Source organism: Plutella xylostella, chromosome 21 (genome assembly GCF_932276165.1).
Source record: "Plutella xylostella chromosome 21, ilPluXylo3.1, whole genome shotgun sequence".
Lineage (NCBI taxonomy): Eukaryota > Metazoa > Arthropoda > Insecta > Lepidoptera > Plutellidae > Plutella > Plutella xylostella.
In genome coordinates, this window is record NC_064001.1 from 7,391,409 (window position 1) to 7,412,331 (window position 20,923).

Consider the following 20,923-nt stretch of genomic DNA (forward strand, 5'->3'; position numbering starts at 1 on the left):
ATATGCTGTGTGTCGTTAGCCTAAAGCCTAAAATTTAACTACCCGCATTAAACTTACAATTCCATAATAGTCACGTTAGTTATTCTACCTCTATGAACTCGATGCCATATTTTAACACATATTTTGCCACAAACACAACATCTAAGTACCGAGACGAATACGTCTACGAAATACTGTCCCGGCCGGGAATCGAAGCGCGACCAGAGACCCTCACCAACGCACGCACTGCTCACTACACACAATCAATCTTTTAGTAACCTACTTCTGCGGAGTCATGGTCAACGGTGTGACGCAAGGTAAAGGAAAGGCCCACTTCGATATGATAGAGCAAGAATGCATCACAAAGTTTGACTGTGGGCAGACTTTCTCTGTTACAGCATCGCGGATTGCGCGGGCACAGCCTCTGTTGTCCGCCACTCGGCTTCTTTTGTGCTTGGGCAGTGCGACGTGCCATTACGTGCGATTTAAATTTACATCTGCCGCTATTTTTTAAATATTATTTTTTTTGTCCCTGATCAGTTTAAGTGTTCTCCAGCGTGAAATTTATTGTGGCTTATAGTGTCAGTTAAAAAGTGGACTTATCGGTACCAAACAACTTTGGTTTTGGAGGTCAATGGAATGATACCGAATGATGCAAGTTCAATCCGCCGGTTAGCTTGACCACATCGTTAGATGACAAGGAAACATAGGAGTGCGAGTTATTCCGTTTCCGTGAGATGGAAAAGTTAGTTCTGGTGTGTTTATGACAAACAAGATGTTGGGTTTCACGCGGTCGTCTTCGCAACGGGTGTTTCTGCTGGCGTATGCACTGCAGAGTTGGTCCTTCGGTGCGGTGTGGCTGTGGTGGCTGTGGGCGGGGCTGACGGCCGCCGCCGTGGTCCACGCGTTGTGCACGTACGACCACGACTACTGGTCCGACCACGGCGTGTTCTCCCCGCCGGCGTGGCCGCTGGTCGGTCACATCCTGTCGGTCGTCACGTTCCAGGAGCAAGGAGGAATGTGCTTCAAGAGGATCTATGATACGTATAAGGATGTTAAGTTTTTAGGTAAGTGGAAATGCGTTTTTGAGTCACACGATGATCAAATGAAAAAGAACTTTCTTACTTAATTTATGTTACGTAGGTAGTTGAGGTAATAGGCTCTAACCCTAAGTAAGCGCGCTCGTGAATCAAAGGTTGATATTGAATCCGCTTTGCCACACACCACACACGGTTTGCTCACAAATCATTGCAATTTTCTATAGAAAGTGTCATTATTATATAACATCATTAAAGGAAGGAACCTACCTACCTAACTACCGCTTGTATCCATAATAGTCGATTACCAATTATCGTCAGCCAATAATCGTCAGATTTTACATATTAACTACCTACCTTGCACTATCATCATCATCATCAATGTCAGATTCATATTCGCCCCACTGCTGGACATAGGTCTCTTATAGGATTTAGCTATGGTGCTCACCATAGCACTATAATCTCAGCCTTCCTTATCTAGGAGCTGAGTCTATACTGGCGAATGATAAAATATTATAATGAGGGTGCACTACAGGAGTCAAAAAGAATTGTATTTTATTTACGTTAGACACGACTGGTGCTAATGACTATAATATGGCTAATCCTTTCACCACAGTAAAAAGCCTATATTTTTCAATTTATGATTTTGACCTATCAAATCAAATCAAATGTAGTTTGTAGACATCAAATTTTACAATCATATTATGTCGTCACGATAGTCATAATATTACTCTGCTACCATTCCACCAAGTCTTTACCACTAAGCAGATGAAACTGGCTAATCCTTTCACCACGGTAACAAAACCTAGACTTCATAGTTTATCATTATCACCTACCTATGAAAAAAAGGCTGACCTTTATCCTTCTCCTTATCCGCAGGCACCCACCAGTTCTTCCAGCGCACGCTCGTCATCCGTGACCCCTCCCTCATCAAGCGGATCTGCGTGACAGACTTCCAGCACTTCGTGGACCGCGGGTTCTACTTCAACAAGCAGGTGGACCCGCTCGCCGGATCGGTGCTGTTCCTGCGCGGGCGCGAGTGGAGGACGCTGCGGGCCAAGATCTCGCCTATATTCTCGTGAGTTTGTATTGCTAATACACTCGCGAGCAATGAAAAAGTTCGACTTAGAAAATATCGGCACCCCATTTTTTTAAAACATTAATTTAGAGTTAAGTAGATAAAATTAGATAAAATTTCATTGCTTTCCTACGATTAAGGATTGAGGCCTTCTTCAACAGTGTAATTTGTATCTCTTATCAAGTATACAGTATACATACAATACACCCCTGAATGAAAAAGTTAAGAAAATAAACATAAACGTTACAAATATATATAACTGCGATTCTTTCAGACCAAACAAACTACGTGGAATGCTGCCCCTAATCGAGAATACTGCGAATGAATTCGCAGAAAAAGTGAAAGCACTTTTGAACAAAACCGAAGATATCAACAATAACAACCACAAGTCTGCAGAAGCAACCAAAGTCGGTAAAGATGATGCGAAACTAGATGAAGATGTAAATTCTGCAATAGTGGATTCTGAAAAGTTGGTAGGAGGATATACAGCAGATGCCATTGTTCCGTGTGCTTTTGGACTCAAAAGTAACGTTATGGAAAATGACAAAGATCCTTTTGCAGTCGCTCTGCAAGCATTCTATGAGATGTCGGTCTATAATGTCTTCGAAAAGTAAGTATAGTTATAAACAACATTGAATTAGCATAAGCATAATTTATTAATAGTAACTCTTACTTATAAATAAGTAGACAGGTATATTATTTTCCGGTAGACGCATTTTAACTATAATCCGCCCTATTCTAGTCACATAAATTTTTGGATCATAAAACAAGGTCGTAAAAGTTATTGAGTAAAAAATATAACAATAATGGATCATTGGTTATTGGGTGTATTTTAGTTTAAAAAAATTACGACTTTTGTAGAAGCATAACAATGGATGGCTCAAGGTTTTACGATTTACGGTTCCTACCTATAAATTTGCCGTAGTGATTATAAGTGTTGATCAAAGGATCACCTTCGAACCAGTACCTGCTTTAATAATACCTATTCATTCCTTGTAAGGTTGGTAGGAGCCCAGAATAATAACTAGTACTTAACTAGTAGGAGGTTTTTTTTTTTTTTTAAGCATTTCCCGTCGATATAGCGATTAAAAATATCGTGCGACACTCTTTTTTTATTCTGTATATATATATATTCAATTTCACAGCATTATAGAAGTAACTATACTTAATAAAATTATGTGTGTTTCAGGACGATGCGTCAGTTCTGGCCGGCGTTCGTCCTGTTCTTCCGGATGCGCATCATCCCGCGCCGGACCCACGACTTCTTCTACAATATCGTGACATCCGTGCTGAAGGCACGGGAGACTGGTATGCTTATGACAAAATACAGATGAGTTACACGAATAAAGATACGAAATGAACATGGCTCCCGGATTCATACTGCACTAGCTAGGCGGCCCAGCTATACTCATCCTGCGGCCCGCGGGCCGTATGCGGCCCGCCCCGGGCCTTTATCAGTGGCCCGCGTGCCATGAGAGATAATAGGGAAAATGCATGTTTTTTATATTTTATTCGATAGTTTACATGTGTTTATAATACTTAGAAAAAAACATATATTTATTGCTTTTATCCAGCAAAACCATCACTTAAAAGATTATGGGGCCCTTAAAAAAAAAAGGTTGAGTACCAGGGAGCTAGGCTATGATAGCCACCAGATAGCATACAGCAACAGACGTCAGGGCGTCCTTCAGTTGTTATTTTCATAAACTGAAACAAATGAAACAGGAGATCTTTAAGAGCGAGATAGTATGACACCGTTCCCCATTTTAATATTGTTCCTTTATTCAATGCCGTTATATCTAAGTATACTTTATCAAACTACACTGTAGTATACTTACTACAGCAATAACCTTTTTGCAATCCTATCCGATAATATGTTTTAGTAATAAATCTATCAATATTCTTGTTATAACTACCAGGCGAGCAGGAGAAGCGAGGAGACTTCATCGACATGATGATGGCTCTACGCAGCGACGACGCCGACAACGCACGCGGCGATGATGATGACGATGTTGAGATCAGTGAGTATCCTATCAATCTAACACTAGTATTGCTACATGTACCAGGCGCGCAGGAGAAGCGAGGAGACTTCATCGACATGATGATGGCTCTGCGCAGCGACGACGCCGACAACGCACGCGGCAGCGATGATGATGACGATGTTGAGATCAGTGAGTATCCTATCAATCTAACACTAGTAAGTATTGCTACATGTACCAGGAGAGCAGGAGAAGCGAGGAGACTTCATCGACATGATGATGTCAACGAACGCAGCAGCAGCGATGATGATGACGATGTTGAGACCAGTGAGTATCCTATCCTACTAATGCTATAGTATACGCGAGAGTTTGTTTGGATGTTTGTTACTCTAAAAGCTACTGAACGGATTTTCATGACATGTAGTATGCGGGGAGACCGGGGACAAAAGTAACAGTTTGTAGATTCTGTCTGATTTCTCGTAATTAATAACATTTACGATAAAATGAATATAGTCACATAAAACTTTCGTATATAGTCTACAAATATCCATTATTAATTTACTTAATACATCTCGAATTTTAGCATTTCTAAAGCCTTAAAAAAAAAGGGAAATCGTTACTTTCGACACCATGGTCAGGATGAAAGTTAACAAGGCATGGGTCGGAAGTAACAACCCATAAATTCTGCCCAATGTTATAAATACGATTCAAAAGAAAGAACAAAAAAAACCAGCAAATTATTTAGTTAAGAAAACTTCTTAAAAAACTATCGAAACTAAAAAAAACTTATGACTTATTGACAAAACTAAAAAAAACTTCTTAATATAAACTGTAAATGAGATCCATCATTTAAACTAACTAACTGATAAGAAGTTGTTTTATTTGTGCCATAATATACAATATTATGACACAAGTATCTAATCAAAACAACAAAAAATAAAAATTTATAATGTGACATGGCAAACTTACGTAAGTAATTCGTTACTTTTGTCCTGCCGCGAGCTGTTACTTTTGTACCCATCCCCATTTTTGAAATATCAGGTGACATAACTTTAAAACAGCACGTGTTATTCGAAAACAATTTATGACATGCTACAGACAATCTTATAATGAATCAATGAACAAATAGTCATATGGTTCTTGGCATCTTAATTCTACGTAAACACTAAATGAATAAACACCAAAAAACTTACTTTGGGTGTGTAAAATCACGAAATGCTCACTAAAACAACCTTGCACCGCGGCACGGGTGCGGAAAATGATATCATGCGTGGGGGGCATCGCATGCTGACTACCAGCTGTCGCTTGGGACGTTAAGGCTATTGGGGAAGTCCACAGAGTCTTTGTTACTTTCTACCCGCTGTTACTTTTGTCCCCGGTCTCCTATGCGGGAAGCTGATACCCTAGTTAACATTATAGGATTCTTTTTTTAAATTTACGAGTAAAATGACGATCTTGTTGTATCCCCGGAGAGCGGCTCGAAGATAAAAGAGAGTTCCTTCAGAAAACAACTTTAGTTTATATTTTGTCAATTAGAATCAATAATTACGAATAAAAAATTTACTAAACGTAACTAGTGATTGCGATGATTTCCCAAGACAAGAGACAAGAGAATGGTGTGCTCAGAGTGGTTGCCGAAATGTGAATCCCGATTGCAGAAGAGTTTCGGGAGTTTATATATTCGGGACTTGATAAAGGGACCTTTGATAAGAAACGGAAGCTTGTTAAGCTTAGAAAAACAAAGTAATAAATTAAAAGATAAAACTTGTTTGTGACAATTAGAAAAATAACTAAATTGATTGATAGCAACATTGTAATAGAAAAATAGAGGAGTTGATTGAAATAAGGGTTATCATAGGTCACGAATTCCATAAGATTAGGACGTTTTCTGGAATATTGATAGCCGTATCGCTTTTGATTAGGAAATTTAGATAATATAAGGGACTGAAAAATAAGATAATTGGGGTCAAAGGGTACTCGTGTGAGATAAGGAATTTTGGACAAACACTCTGATGTCGTAAGCGAAAAATGGTAGGTATGGTGAGTATGGGTACATAACAGATCTAATAAGTGCATTGTGTACTCATTCAAAAACGGCGACACGGCTTCCTACCTATCATGTGATTATAAAATAATGTGTAAGTATAACGCCTAAAGTGCGTGGCTCTGACCTCTACCGTCAGCAACAACGACAAACATAATTATAAGTATCTAAAATGGAAAGCTGAAAACCAGCGCTGGCCTTATTGCCCACAGCACTGAGCTGATGCCTTTTTGACACTCTGGACAGCAACCTCTTGTTTTATGGTTTGTTTTGTAGGTACCTATTGTTTTATTTTCTGCATTTTTTGTTGTTGTATTGCTGTCTGTGTGTCAAATAAATGTTTCTTTATCTCTAATATCTATCTTCACTCATTTGTTGTTAATATAAATCGCGTATATGGTTGCAGCGGACATGGTGATCTCGGCGAACGCGTTCATAATCTTCCTGGGCGGGTTCGAGACCACCTCCTCCACGCTCGCCTTCCTGCTGCTCGAGCTGGCTGCGCATCCGCATGTGCAGGTACCTTTACATATACAGGATGTAGCAAAAATAATAATTGGTGCATTTTCAAAACTTGTAGAACAAAAGTAGTAAGTACAGAATGATGCTCTTAAGAGTCGCCCCCCTTTAGGCTTACTATTACTACCCTTTTTGCAACACTATAAAACCATTGCTGGGGTTCACGAAACCGCATATGTGACGTTAAGGTACTCATCAACTTTACTGTACTTTATACAGAGTGATAAAAAATACTTATAGTCGTGGAAAAAAATGCAAATAAATTATTATACTTATTTATTTACCTACCACTTTTTACTTAATTTTATTACTGTCAGAATTAACAACCATAGGTCTGAAGACAAATATTTAAGACTTAAAGTAGGTACAAAAATTCCTGCGTATTTACTAGGTACCAATTATATTGTATTCATATTGTTGAATAAGTACCTGCTATAAAAACTGTATCTTTCAGGACAAAATGCGGGAGGAAATTTTGAAGATGCTCGACAAACACGACGGAAAAGTCTCCTATGAAATGCTTCAAGAACTGACTTACATGGAAATGGTCATACAAGGTAAGTCAGCCACTAACATGGCTATTATAGATTTATAGAATATGTAGGTATGTATTATAGTATAATCCTACTTCCTGGGTCGATTTAAATCCTCTACCCCATTTGTGGGATTAATTTTCCCACATACCTACTTATCGCTATATGTACTACTATACCATCCTGTTATGAAAAGTATTAACCATTCGATTGCAAATTTCTCGTAAAATAACAAATTATTTGGACAGTAATCGGAAACAGTTGGCATGTTAGTTACATACTCAGGTACGTAATTTACATTCCTACTCTCTAATTTTTAATTGAAAAGAATTCTGACATTTTATAAGTGATCCTACTAAAAAAGTTCTTTACCGAAAAAAGGAAAAATTGCGATCCATTTCTGGGCCATAATTTTTTCTTAATATTTTTATACAAAAAGATAAATCTAAATATTTACTTGCTCAAGTAAACTAATACAAAAATAACAAATATTTCAATATAATAGCTGTTCCCGCGAGCTTCGCTTCGCCTTAATAAGTTTTCCCGTGGGAATTCCGCGATAAAAAGTAACATATGAGTTAATCCAGGGTGTCAGCTAACTCCATTCCAAATTTCATTAAAATCGGTTCAGCCGTTTTGACGTGAACAAATAACAAACATACACACGTACATACATACATCCATACACACATACACTTACAAACTTTCTCATTTATAATATGAAGTAGGATCACGACTCACGACCAATGTATCGAAATAATTTTAATTGCTTTATTTTATTCTTTAGCATGGCATCACTTCCTACTAAATTCAGGGATAATAAACCTTTTTAATCAATTTCAAAAAAAGATTGTCTATTCGGTAAGTACATATATGTTCGGTATGTATGTAAGATTATTGGATATGCACCATATTGACATATGACAATATATTAGGGCTAATAAACAAATATCCAAAATTTTATAAATGTTTATGTACCTATGTATGTTTATATGCTTGTTGGTATGTATGTTTGTCCACGCATATCTCCGAAACGATTGATCCGATTGTCACTATTCTTTTTGAGGGTTCCGTACCTCAAAAGGAAAAAAAAGAACCCTTATAGGATCACACTTTGTTGTCACCACCTTTTTTCTCGGACACGGGTAAAGATATCAAGCTGATATTTCGTATAGATGTACATAATTATGATGAAATTAAAAGGAAAACTACCTCAGGTAATTAAGTAGACTTGTACGAAACACTCAGTGCGCGAGTCCAACTGGCTCAGTCGGGTAAGCGCCCGCTTCTCAAGCAAGAGATGCGGGTTCGAATCTCGGCGCTGACATGTAGGTAACAATGAGTTCTTTGAATTTAAGTACAATGTATACCATCGCTCTTACGGAGAAGGAAAACATCTAGATATGTGAACCCACCAACACCGCCGTGGACCAGCGTGGTGGGAAATGGTCCAAGCTTAGGAAGGCAGTATGGAGATGCTGGAGGCGCTTCCCCATGGCAAAGGGAGGATCCTCCGACCGTAGGAACCAAGTGTAGGTTTCATCAAAATCGGTTAGTGAGTTTTCAAGAAAGATTTTCATTCGACTTCTTTGAATGCTCGAATGCGCTCATATGTTCTCAGTCTCAGTGTAATTTGCTTCTATTTCTTGTCTACATCTTGTTATATTTGTTAAGTTTCTGTTAGGTTTTTCCTTGTTGACTTTTATAAACGTTATGGAGCCACAACCTGGCCCTTCCCGGGAAACAGCCCCAACTTACAGAGCACAAGAGTCAGACTTTCTCTCTCCCAGAAAAAAGCGTCCTCGTGGTTCTTTTTCGCCAAACGAAAAGACCATCATTCTAAATATTTACAAATATAATATAGAAAATTGGCCGGAAACAACTGATTGGAGTGCAAAGGAATGTGCTAAAAAGACTTCCGAGATGATTGGCGTGAGTCTGTCAAGTGTCTATAAAATTATCAAAGAATATAAAGACACAAAAGAGTTTCAGAAACCGAAAAAGAGTGGTCCGCAACTATCTTTCATACATTTTGATGACTTTACTTTTACGACAATTCGACGAAAGGTTCACGCGTTTTTCTACAGGAACGAAATTCCGACTATTGCAAATTTTTCACCTCTATTCAAATACGAACGCAACATCGGCCTGACATCGGCGTACTACAGCTACCGTTTCAAAAAGAATTACTAGTTGTTTTTAGATATATTTTCTACGACAGCGATAATTATATAAGATAATTGAGATTATCTTTAATTGTATTTTTCACTGTTTGTGATATATTTAGGTACGGTAATTATTTCTCACCGTAGGTAAATCCCCTTTTAATTTGGAGCGCCGCACTTAATAAAATGGATACAGGGACTAAAAAAAAAATATTATAGTCTCAGATGTCCAGACTCGTATTGAAAAAGTGCCCAGCCCAAAAAGGTTTGTGATCTCTGATTTGTCTAAAATTGATAACTGTCAGAATTCCGTAAGAATACTAATTACAGTGTAGCCTAGCGATATCTATGTATAGGTTGATGAAATGATGACTGAGTGTAATTTGACAAAATGTTTGATGCTTGTTTATTCAGGTCAGCCATTCTACTCATTCGGTTTGCTTATAATTTCGCAATGCAAATTATATTTTTCAAAGCACGACACTAATCACCTCTAGCAAGTGATATTGATTGACTCCTCTTCAAAAACATTATTCAGTGATTCAGGTATTTACCTAGCTAAATGGACCATACGATAAATAAATGGACCTCAGCCCTAATCCCTAAAATAAAATAAAATTCAGAACATGCCTAAGTATAAAATTATTGTGTAAGCAATCCAAGGTAGCCAAGCCTTAAAAAAGGGGTAGGTAGGTCATGTAAGTAACATATTTACGTTAAGGAAGGGTTCACACTGATTACCCCATGGCAGGTTACATGATGAGGGCCAAGAGGCTTACTCCATACTGACGAAAACCGAACAAACGAGAGCTGTCGTGCAATCGTCACGTTTTATACAACGAGATAGAGTCGTGGCTTGCTCAGCAGCGCTCTGAAACTTCGTTTTTCGTGTTATAGAGAGACCCCCCAAGTCAGGCCGCCGCCGCCGCCGTCGCCATCCATCACGGTTTGACGGCGATGTCTTGTTTTTGTTTGTAAACGGTCATTAGTGGACTGACACGCCAAAAGCCGAAACTATACATATGAGGTATACGGTGCGGTTAGTAGGTCGCAGGTCGTAGTATCGTAGTCAATAAAAATGTGTAGGACATTACTTTGTAACATGGCTAAATATAAATACTTACAGATAACTGGTAATTAGGTACCTACCCACGGTGCAACATTTTGAATTTGACAAGTTTAGACATAGTGTAATAAATGCAAAAGTGAATTATGGAACTGACTTTTATATAGTAGGAAATACTAGGAAGTTCGAAACAGGTAGACCAGATATGCTTTTATATGATAGCGGGGATATCAGAAACAACGTTTTAGCTAAATAGTAAATTATTCAGTATCGGATTCATGCAAAGGCTCACGTCAGTAACGTCCAACGCAGTATGGCCACTTACCTTTGAAATTCACCCATAGCTGGCAATAGCTGTATTAATTGGATTTAAGTTAGGTTTAATTAATGGAACAGAAAATGTTAGATGTTAATGTTATAGATACCTAGTCAAAATCAAAACCATGTAAGTAATGTAACGCTCGCTGTGTTTGTTTCGCATTAATTGATAACTAATTAGAAGGAGTATAAGTTGGTATTAATTTGTAACATTTCCTTATATTTATACGCAAGTTTCAATTCCAATTTCCACCTCTTACCCCTCTTACCCCCCCAGAGACGCTCCGGCTGTACCCCCCGTTCCCCAGCATCCAGCGCGTGTGCACGCGCGCGTACGTCGTGCCCGCCACGCGCGTGCTCGTGCGGCCGGGCACCGTCGCGCTGTTCCCCACGCTGGCTATACAGAGGGACGGACAGGTCAGTAGTACAGAGACGCTCCGGCTGTACCCGGGCAGTTCTTCTTTTTAACCTACATAATGAGTAAAAAATTATCCCAAATTCGAAAAAAAAAACTATAGCTTTTTGGTGAACTCTTATCATTTTTATGATAGCTTCATGTCTATTCTATCGAAAAAGGTGGTTGGCCGCGTAGTTTACCTATTTTTTCAATATTTTAAGGACATAATACGTGGATAAGGCCCAAAAAATTACACCTTCGTCACATTATCTTTTATTTTTTTTTAACGAGATAGTCTTCGTCGTTTGAAATGAAACTTTTTTGATACGCTAATAAACAAAATATCATTTTAGAAAACATATGAAGGAATGGATTTTTAGTAATAACAAAATATTTATTAAGTAGTTATTACCACTCTGTCACAATTTCAGCTAAAATGAAGCTTGTTTTTGTTATAAATATTTTTTCGCTGCTAATTACAGTAAAAAATTAACAGCATAGACGTTAACATCAATGACTAAATTTAATATGATTTTTCCAAAGTTGTACTATTTATAACATAACATATAAACGACCAAAAATAAGTTGACTACCAGGAGACACCAATCGTTACAAAGTGGTAAACGATGTGACAGAGTTGTTATTCTATTAAATATTAGGCAGGGTTTTGGAATAAAACAGTTTTATTCAATAAGAATAATTTAGTAACTTACATATAAATCATTATGGTTTCAATTTAGTCAAAGAATTAACTGGAGATATCTTTATAATTAGTATAACTAATTAAAATCACACTTGAGAACCTCTGGAGACTGAAATATCCGTATTTCAGGAACTTAAAGGACAAATTTGTTCCAACTACATAAATTAATGTTTATCTGCACAAATAATATTTTCGACAAACTAAAATTTAAGTAATATAACGAAAAATTACGTAATTTCTTAAAGTTTTAATCAGCCATATTTCGAAAGTACAGAAGTGGCTCTTAGAACTTGAAAAACTATTTTTTTCCTTTTTTAATTACCTTAGAAGCTGGAAGGACTTTAATGTAATCATCAAACATCCGATAAATCAATCTCCACCATATTAAACAGTCTACCACATTCATCGTCTGTTCTTGAGAACAATAGCACGAAATCACCTTTTTCACTAACGAAACTTTTTATTACTGCAGCGCAAGTGTATTGGACGTTCCTTTCGCTTCGTACTTTAACCAAAACGTGTAGTTTCTCTTCAATTTTTCGTTGATGAATATCCTCAGGTTGGAGTGTTGGGTAAAAATGTGACAGATTTGTCGTGTGACAGAGGGGTAAAATGTATTGCAAAGTCGAATAGTATTTAAACAGTAACATAAAATGTATTATTCACATGTTGATTGCAAAGTAATCGTTATTACCAATGAGTAAATAACAAAATAATAATTTAAATATATTTTATTTTAACAATTACCTACGTGACGAAGCTGTCGCCGAATAAACACACGCACCTCCTGTCACACTTTGCGGGTGGCCGATACGCGGTGTCTGGATCTCTAAGGGGAAATCTTACCAAGGGGGAAAAGGAGACCTTAAACTCTGATCGATGGCAATAAGGACGAGTGGCTCAAACAAATATTTTAAATGGCAACCTACGTGACAGAGTGTAACTACTAAAACATTGGGTAGTGAGAGACAATTTTTCAACAATTTTTTTAAATATTTCAGAAATATTTTAAAAATATATAATTTGTTTTACTAAATAAGTAATATCTACTGGAGTTTAAATAAAATTTTATATTTTATCTCGTCATATATTTTTTTTCTAACATTATGAAATACACGCAGGATGAAGTGGCAGGAGACAGCCAAGATTCGTATGAAATACACCTCTGTCACGCGGATTTACCACTCTGTTACGTAATTTTAAATACAAAAATATAAATTTATATTTTTGTAAACGTTCACAGCCGTTGTGTTTTTAGTACAATGCACGTTGAAATATAAATAAATAAATAAATATTTGTAAAACTCATGATCTTTTCCTCACAACTGGAGGAGACACAGTTATGTAGGTTAAAAAGAAGAACTGCCCACCCCCCGTTCCCCAGAAGGGCTAGCACAGGCCCATTTAAGACGTGACAAAAGTTTTTCATCGCGCTCACTCAGATCACGCAGCCTCAAGACAAGAGTGAGCGACGACGGAGAACTTTTGTCACGTCTTATTAGCGCCCTGTGCTAGGGGCAGTCCATCGTGCTCGTGCGGCCGGGCACCGTCGCACTGTTCCCCACGCTCGCCATACAGAGGGAGGGCCAGGTCAGTGCTTTGAGTGCGTGGAGGGTCACTCTCTAAGACGAAAAACTAAGTTACGGAGCGTTGCCGCTGCTGCGCGAGCTCCATTAAACGTCGATGTAACAGCAACGTTCTATTTCGTCAATATAGAGTAACCCTCCTGGTATTGCTGGTTACTAGTGTTGTATTAATCGTCTTCATCGTGGATACCGACGGTAAGCGTATGAAATGTGGCTATTACATAAAGTACACTTTTGTACCTTATCAAACTAACAAAAGCTGAACACGTAGGTGCGTGTTTTTGACAAGGATCAGAACAGAAGTGTACAACTTATTAAGCATTACTTGGGGTCATTTCACTTATATAAAGTAGCTCTAACATTGCATGATACTGAAACTATTCCTTATAATTCCAGTACTTCGACAGCCCGGACTCATTCATCCCGGAGCGCTGGGGCCAGGGCCGTCCCGCGCCCCCCGCCGGCGTCTACATGCCCTTCGGAGACGGGCCCCGCTACTGCATAGGTAATGTACCTACTTGTGCAGTCAGCTGCATAAGTTGCTATACACTTTTGTACCTTGGGGCCGTCCATTAATCACGTGAGGTCGTTTTTCTCATTTTTTGACCCCCCCCTCCCCCACGGTGATATTTGGTGAGGTTTGGGATCACAGGCCCTCCCCCCCTGGATCACGTGTATTTTTTTGGAAGTCTATGTAAAGGCTATTTTGACTAGAAAAAAATGATCGAAAATTGCGTTTTGAATTGAACAACATTTATAATGTGATTTGCAATAAAATTTTGCGCCGTTCAAAATTTCGGTTCAGAAATACCTAGCGTTTTATGTCAAAAAATTAATACACGTGATGTGTAACGAGAACCCCCCTCCCCCCTCGTGATGTTTCGTGAGGTTTTCCGTACCTCCTCCCCCCCCCCCCCCCTTTGAGCCTCGCGTGATTAATGGACGGCCCCCTTGTCAATCTGAAACCCTAGCCTATCCATTCATTGAAACATTCGACGGTTCGTCAGTTTGAAAAGGTACTGAAGTGTTATAGCCACTTATGCAGCTGACCGTACCTACATCATCGTCATCAGATGTGATGTGAACCTTTTGTATGGGATTTTTAATATGTTGAGACTTGTCAATTTCTAATTCAGTGGTTTAATGCATAGGTACTCTACTTACTACATAAGCGTGTACTTACATGGTGTTATATTATATTAAGAGGCACTTACGTATCTTATAAGTAAAAATATTATTTCAATCCTCGTCTTTTCCGCGGATTTGCCGAGTACCTACCTACCTACATACCTACTTAGTGAACGATTATGTACGGATGGTGATAATCATGACGAGATGTATAACTTAAGTATCGAATCTAAACGTTTCGGTAAGTTACTTTGTAAATGATCTTAAAATGATTTGTTTACATTCTTGGAACGTGAGCTTCAACCCTTGAGAATGTAATATTAAACTTGTCCCATGATGACATTCGCACAAGTTTGTCAAGAAGGCTTCATATTACACTTGGGCACCATTCTGAGAACGCTGTGTTGGCACTAGTTTAATGACAGGTCTTTGTTATTGCTATTTCTCAGTAATGCAACCTATACACCACACAATGTAAAGCATTTGTTTTTAATAATGATGGCCAAAATTTCATTAGAAGGTAGGTATAATAATTGTATAAGTACATTGTAAGTACGTACGGTGGTCCTGTGTAAGACATAGCACAAAGTAAAAAAAAGTAATAAAAAAGACAACATTTTGTTAGGCATTTTGATCTAAGTTTTCGTACCATGTGCCATCTATAGCACTAAGTACTTATCATTTTCTTATGTCGACTTCGACTGCATTTACCTACCTATTTGCACAGAATAATAACTAGTACCAGCTATTTGTACAATGTAACACTAACACGTAGCAAATCATGTCATCAGAAACACTCACCACCTCATCATACAACATCTGGGTGAATTTCCCGCGGCCAAAAATTGCGTGGCATCAATGAAATCGGTACTAAAAAACCAAGTTATAATTTTCTAATATTTTTTTCCGGTTAAGTGAAATAGTTATCTATGTGTAGCACTAAATATTTTATTAATAGAAATAATGGATATTTTTAAAAAATATATTAAACCTCCAAATCTTTCATTGCCGTGTCTGTCCCCACGTTACCTCGTTTTGTATTATTCTTCATTGATGAAAAAATATTGAGTATTGACAGTTAAACTTACTTTCATTTGATACGTTAATAGTTAAAGTATTGTCACGGAATACATTTATTGAAATATATAAAGAATATAACGAACGGTAAATGAAAATTCATGTGTCCCAGAACTTCTGTTCATCGCGGTGTCCTAAACATGATCAAGGATATTGTTTTACCTATGAACTTGGGTGCCCCCCTCAGTGCGCTAATCGTTTCTTACAAGTGTCGCCTAACTGCTCGATGTGGAAGAAGGTACATCGGTGCCCGCGTTTTTGCGCTATAGTGAAAATCAGTAAAAATTTTGGGGACTGGACATTTTTTCTTTCATTGCCGTGGATAGATATAACTTCTATAAAATTAAGTTTGTCTTCTAGAGTAAACATTCAAAAGAAAGCTTTTTGAAAATATTTACCTTATAAAGTGTTTATTTCTTCGAATAGTTAATACTTTTTTAGTTATTTATATTTAATGCCTTGGTTTTCATCGCCATGCTTTCATTTCCGTGGCTTCCGTGGCCAATATTTGCTATGGCAATGAAAAAAAAGCCACGGCAATGAAAAAAATTTCATTGCCATGTATTGTAATATAATTTGTATTCATTGCCGTGGTTAGGTTATTCATTTCCGTGGCCAGGTTATTCATTTCCGTGACTTATGTTTTCATCGCCGTGGTATGTATGATTAGGCAAAGTAACATATTATTATCATTACCATCTTTTACCTGTAATACAGGTAATACCGATCACTGACATTACCTACAGGACGAGTCAAATTACCTCTTTTTGCAGTGCGTTAAAACGGGTGCGTATCGCGATGTATAAAAACGAAATATATAATATTACATTAATAATAACAATCACAACATAATTATAATGAACGTTACGTATAAATAAGATCGGTGGTAGCTCAGTCCAGTCGGGTAAGCGCCCGCTTCCCACACCAATGATGCGGGTGCCAATTCCGGCGCTGACATGTACCAATGTGTTCCTTTGAATTTAAATTCAATGTATACCATCGCTCTTACGGTGAAGGAAAACATCGTGAAGAATCCTGCATATCTACCTATAGATTTAGCACATCTAGATAATATGTGAACCCACCAACCCGCTGTGGACCAGCGTGGTGGGAAATGGTCCAAGCTTAGAAAGGCAGCTTAGACCTTGGGGATATGCACATTGCACAAAGGTCCCATTCGAGAGAGCCAGGTGCAAGGTACTTACACCTCCCACAGATAGTAGAATAGAGTATAATAGAACATACATCTCTGCAGGAACTCAGCTGGATGCTAAGTGGCCTTAATGCTGCTTGCAACGTGTAGGCCTCCGTATGAACTTGGGCAAGACTAAAGTCATGAAGAATGTTCACATAAAACCGGAGCCGGTAATCGTTCGTGAGACAACTATCAAAGTTGTGCAATAATATGACTACCTGAGGCAGTCTATTCGGCTAGGCAGAAGCAACTTCGACAAGGAGGCTGAAAGGCGCATCCAACAGTCTTCAACCATTGCGCCCTGACAGTTATGGCATATGGTGCAGAGACGTGGACACTGATGGTGGGACTGGTCCACCGATTTAAAGTCACTCAGCGTGCAATGGAGAGAGCTATGCTTGGGGTTTCTCTAATGGATGGTATCAGAAAAGAGGTTATACGTCAGAGGACTAAGGTTACCAACACAGCTGTCAAAATTTGCAAGCTTAGGCAGGTAGCCGGTAGTAGCTGGATTCGGAATACCGAGGACTGAGTGTTGTGGCGCTCCTTGGGAGAGGCCTATGTCCAGCATTGGATGACTATAGGCTGATGATGATAACATGTACATTTCATATTATTATAGAGCGGTGGTAGCTCAGTCGGGTAAGCGCCCGCTTCTCACGCAAGAGATGCGGGTTCGAATCCCGGCGCTGACATGTACCAATGAGTTCTTTTAACTTAAGTACAATGTATACCACCGCTCTTACGGTGAAGGAAAACATCATGAGGAAACCAGCATATCTAGATCTAGCACATCTAGATATGTGAACCCACCAACCCGCAGTGGACCAGCGTGGTGGGGAAATGGTCCAAGCTTAGGAAGGCAGTTTAGACCTTGGGGATATGCACAAAGGTTCCACTCTAGAGAGCCAGGTGCAGGTACTTACACCCCCACAGAGAATAGAATAGAATAGAACATATTATTATACCAATTAAAACATACTAAAATATAATAATAGACGACCGAATGGCGTAGTGGTTAGTGACCCTGACTACTGAGCCGATGGTCCCGGGTTCGATTCCCGGCTGGGGCAGATATTTGTTTAAACACAGATATTTGTTCTCGGGTCTTGGATGTGCCCGTAAAATGGCAATAGGCCCGCCCCCTATTACAATGGGACTAACATAACACTCTGGCGAAAAGTGGGTGCAGCAATGCACCTCTGCCTACCCCGCAAGGGAGTACATTAGTACAAGGCGTGAGGGCGTGTTTTTTTTTTGTTTTAAAATATACTATGATTTAGCATAAAGTTCATAAAATATTCTATCATATCACATAATCTGTGTTAAATTACACAACACCATCAAAACCTCTAGCACCACAACCTAAAGATAGGTGCGATGACGAAAAAAGCGAGGAGGAGCGGTTAAGTGCACATGTTCATCAAAAGCGAAGCGGGGCTACATGAGGAGACGCTCTATGTTTAGGTTTTGGTGCAAGGAGTTTTGACTGCGTTATTATTATTGGCGCTATGTAGGAAGACGCTTAGCTGACCAACATGTGCACCTAACCGCACCTATCTTTATATTTTGGTGCTAGGTGTTTTACCAGTGTTTTGTAATTCAGCACAGATGATGTCATATTATAGTATATTTTATGAATTTTACATAAAATGAACAGTATACAAATTGGATATTATACCTTATGAAAATATAGATGTTATAGGTAAGGTTTATTATATGTTGTGAACGTTATTAGTGTGAAATGAAACATTTTGTTTTATACGTCGCAATACGGACCCCACAATGCTACTTAGAGAATTCCATACTATATTCTTATTTTTTTATACATACTGTCGTTCTTTCTTTCGTACCAATATCTAACCAAATATACCTGTCTAAGTTTGCGTTTCCCTCACAGTCTTTTAAAAAAATTGCAGTGGATCGATTCTTTCATTTCTATTGTATACAGTTCTTTCATTGCCGTGGAAGTTTGTTTCATTGCCGTGGGCCTTTGTTTCATTGCCGTGGACGCTTGTTTCATTGCCGTGAACGCATGTTTCATCGCCGTGGCACGAAATTTTTAATCATCCGTATCTCGTTAAGTTTTTAACTTATCTGCCACCCATTTAGTAATAACACTAACATTAACAAAATCTTTAATAAAAGCGTTTTTCTAGTATAAAAAACCTTAAGATAAAAAAGTCCACGGAAATGAAGATTTTTTAGGACTTGTTGAAATCCACCCTGTTCTCAAGGGTCTAGTAGGGTACCCACACTACCCACACACCCACACCCACCTACTGATTTATACTGATATTTACAAAATGAAAAAAAATCTAAAGTGCAATAATTTTTTCATGATTGTTGCCCACGTCTATCATTGCTTGGGTCTCTCATTCACAGGGTTTACTTACTTAAGTTTTTTTTATTATCTTTAGGTAACATGCTCTAATTCCAGCGAAAGTGCTTTTATGTTTTTTTATCATATCCATATGTATAATAAATTATATAATAATTTTTAAGTGCTAATTATGTTTGTCTTAATTTTTTTTTAAGTTTCTTATGTTTATATGTTATCATGTAATAAATAATACTAGTCGATAACCCTGTATATTGCTGCCTTGCTTTGATAATATACGGACAAAAAGAGACAGGAATAGAGTTGACATTTCGTTAAAGTTCCTTTATGCAACCTGGCATAGGTATAAACTGTAAAACCACCCTATAGTTACAAAAAAATAACCTATAACATTGTCCCCAGGCAAGCGGTTCGCCATGATCCAGATGAAGACGTGCCTGACGCGCCTACTGCCGCTGGTGCGGGTGTCCCCCGCGCCCCGCGCCCCGCCCCGCGCGCGCCCCTTCCCCGCCGACCCGCGCTCGCCCCTCACCCTGCACCCCGCTGATTCTACCGTCACTATTAGCTTACTGTGATAGGTGTGTCCACCAACCCGCGCTAGGCCAGCGTGGTGGACTAGGCCTAGATCCTTCCGTCATTGGAACGAGACCCGTGCCCCAGCAGTGGGGAGTGATGGGATGTGATGTGATTGGTCTGTAACGTCAGCAGAATAGATTAGTTTTCTATTCACCACTTGTTAATATATTGATTTTAAAATATCTACTGACGAATGATAGATGATTAAAATCACTAGTTTAATGTTGCTTGTGTGCTGATTGAATTTTTTTATTCTTCAGCTCATTCAGTTGTAATTACCGTATTTCGGTGGAAACTTAAGTATCTATTTTGTTGACTGGTATTGCTGTAAAGAAAAGGTACTTACTTACTTACAAAATTGCAGAGCAATTCTATGATATAAAATAATTATGAACTAAAGGTGTGATATAATAGAAGGAGAGATTGGTGGGTTATAAGATGCGTAAGTACCTAACTATGAAAAAATGTACAAGTCATTCAACGTAATCGTACGTTAACTAGGTTAATTTAAGGGTTTTAAAACTATATTATTATGTTTCTTTAATTATAATAAGTACTTATTTTATGTGTTTTGAAGGTTTAGGTTGTTGTTGGTTTATTAATAAATAAGTAACAACCATTTGACTTATTAAGCTAAGATTACGATGCCTATTACCTATATAATATCTATGGCATAAGATTAAACTATAAATCTTTATCTCAAGTAAGTACTTTATTGTTTATTCCTATTTTTTTCTTTATTATCTAATCTCCATTACACACACATGCACCCTACTCCTTATGTAAAATATTTTTATCATTAAGTAGGTACTACAAAATATATTCTACAGTGGCAATCTGTTCTGCATATTTTTCAAAAATAATCAATCACCCTGTTGACTTGGTTTCAGAGAAGAGTAGGTAGGTTTTAAACGCACGTAGTCTACGTAGGTATACAAAATGTTTAATTCCATGTATTTGTAATAACGTTGACGTAGAGATGGAATATGCGTGTTTGTTTAATAAATGAGGTACTTATTGAATATTATAATTATGCATTTTGCATCCTTTTATACATTATGTATGAATCATGTATGTTGGGTACATTGACCTACCTACGCTACCTAAAATAGCACCCGGTCTCTGTTACATCGCAATGTACTATGTAGGATAGGTATAATGTACATGTATAAGGAGAGATGTTATTTTATCGTAAGTATTTG

At 38.1% G+C, this 20,923-nt stretch overlaps 1 protein-coding gene across 1 annotated transcript; it reads left to right on the top strand.

The window, feature by feature from the left end:
- Window positions 1–524: 524 nt before the first annotated feature.
- On the top strand, window positions 525–19,950 carry LOC105391956 (cytochrome P450 6B1). Its single transcript, XM_048628573.1, has 10 exons — window positions 525–1,046; window positions 1,896–2,094; window positions 2,369–2,704; window positions 3,284–3,402; window positions 4,161–4,265; window positions 6,524–6,636; window positions 7,091–7,193; window positions 10,996–11,135; window positions 13,801–13,909; window positions 19,548–19,950. The coding sequence occupies exons 1-10, from the start codon at window positions 743–745 to the stop codon at window positions 19,718–19,720; spliced, it is 1,701 nt and encodes a 566-aa protein (XP_048484530.1). The 5' UTR covers window positions 525–742; the 3' UTR covers window positions 19,721–19,950.
- The last annotated feature ends 973 nt before the right edge of the window (window positions 19,951–20,923 follow it).

Bases quoted from the DNA above. Each gene is read 5' to 3' on its own strand.
- LOC105391956 (XM_048628573.1), top strand. From the start codon at position 743: ATGACAAACAAGATGTTGGGTTTCACGCGGTCGTCTTCGCAACGGGTG. The intron at 2,705-3,283 runs GTAAGTATAGTT...TGTGTGTTTCAG, and splicing joins GTCTATAATGTCTTCGAAAA to GACGATGCGTCAGTTCTGGC. The intron at 11,136-13,800 runs GTCAGTAGTACA...TTATAATTCCAG, and splicing joins CTATACAGAGGGACGGACAG to TACTTCGACAGCCCGGACTC.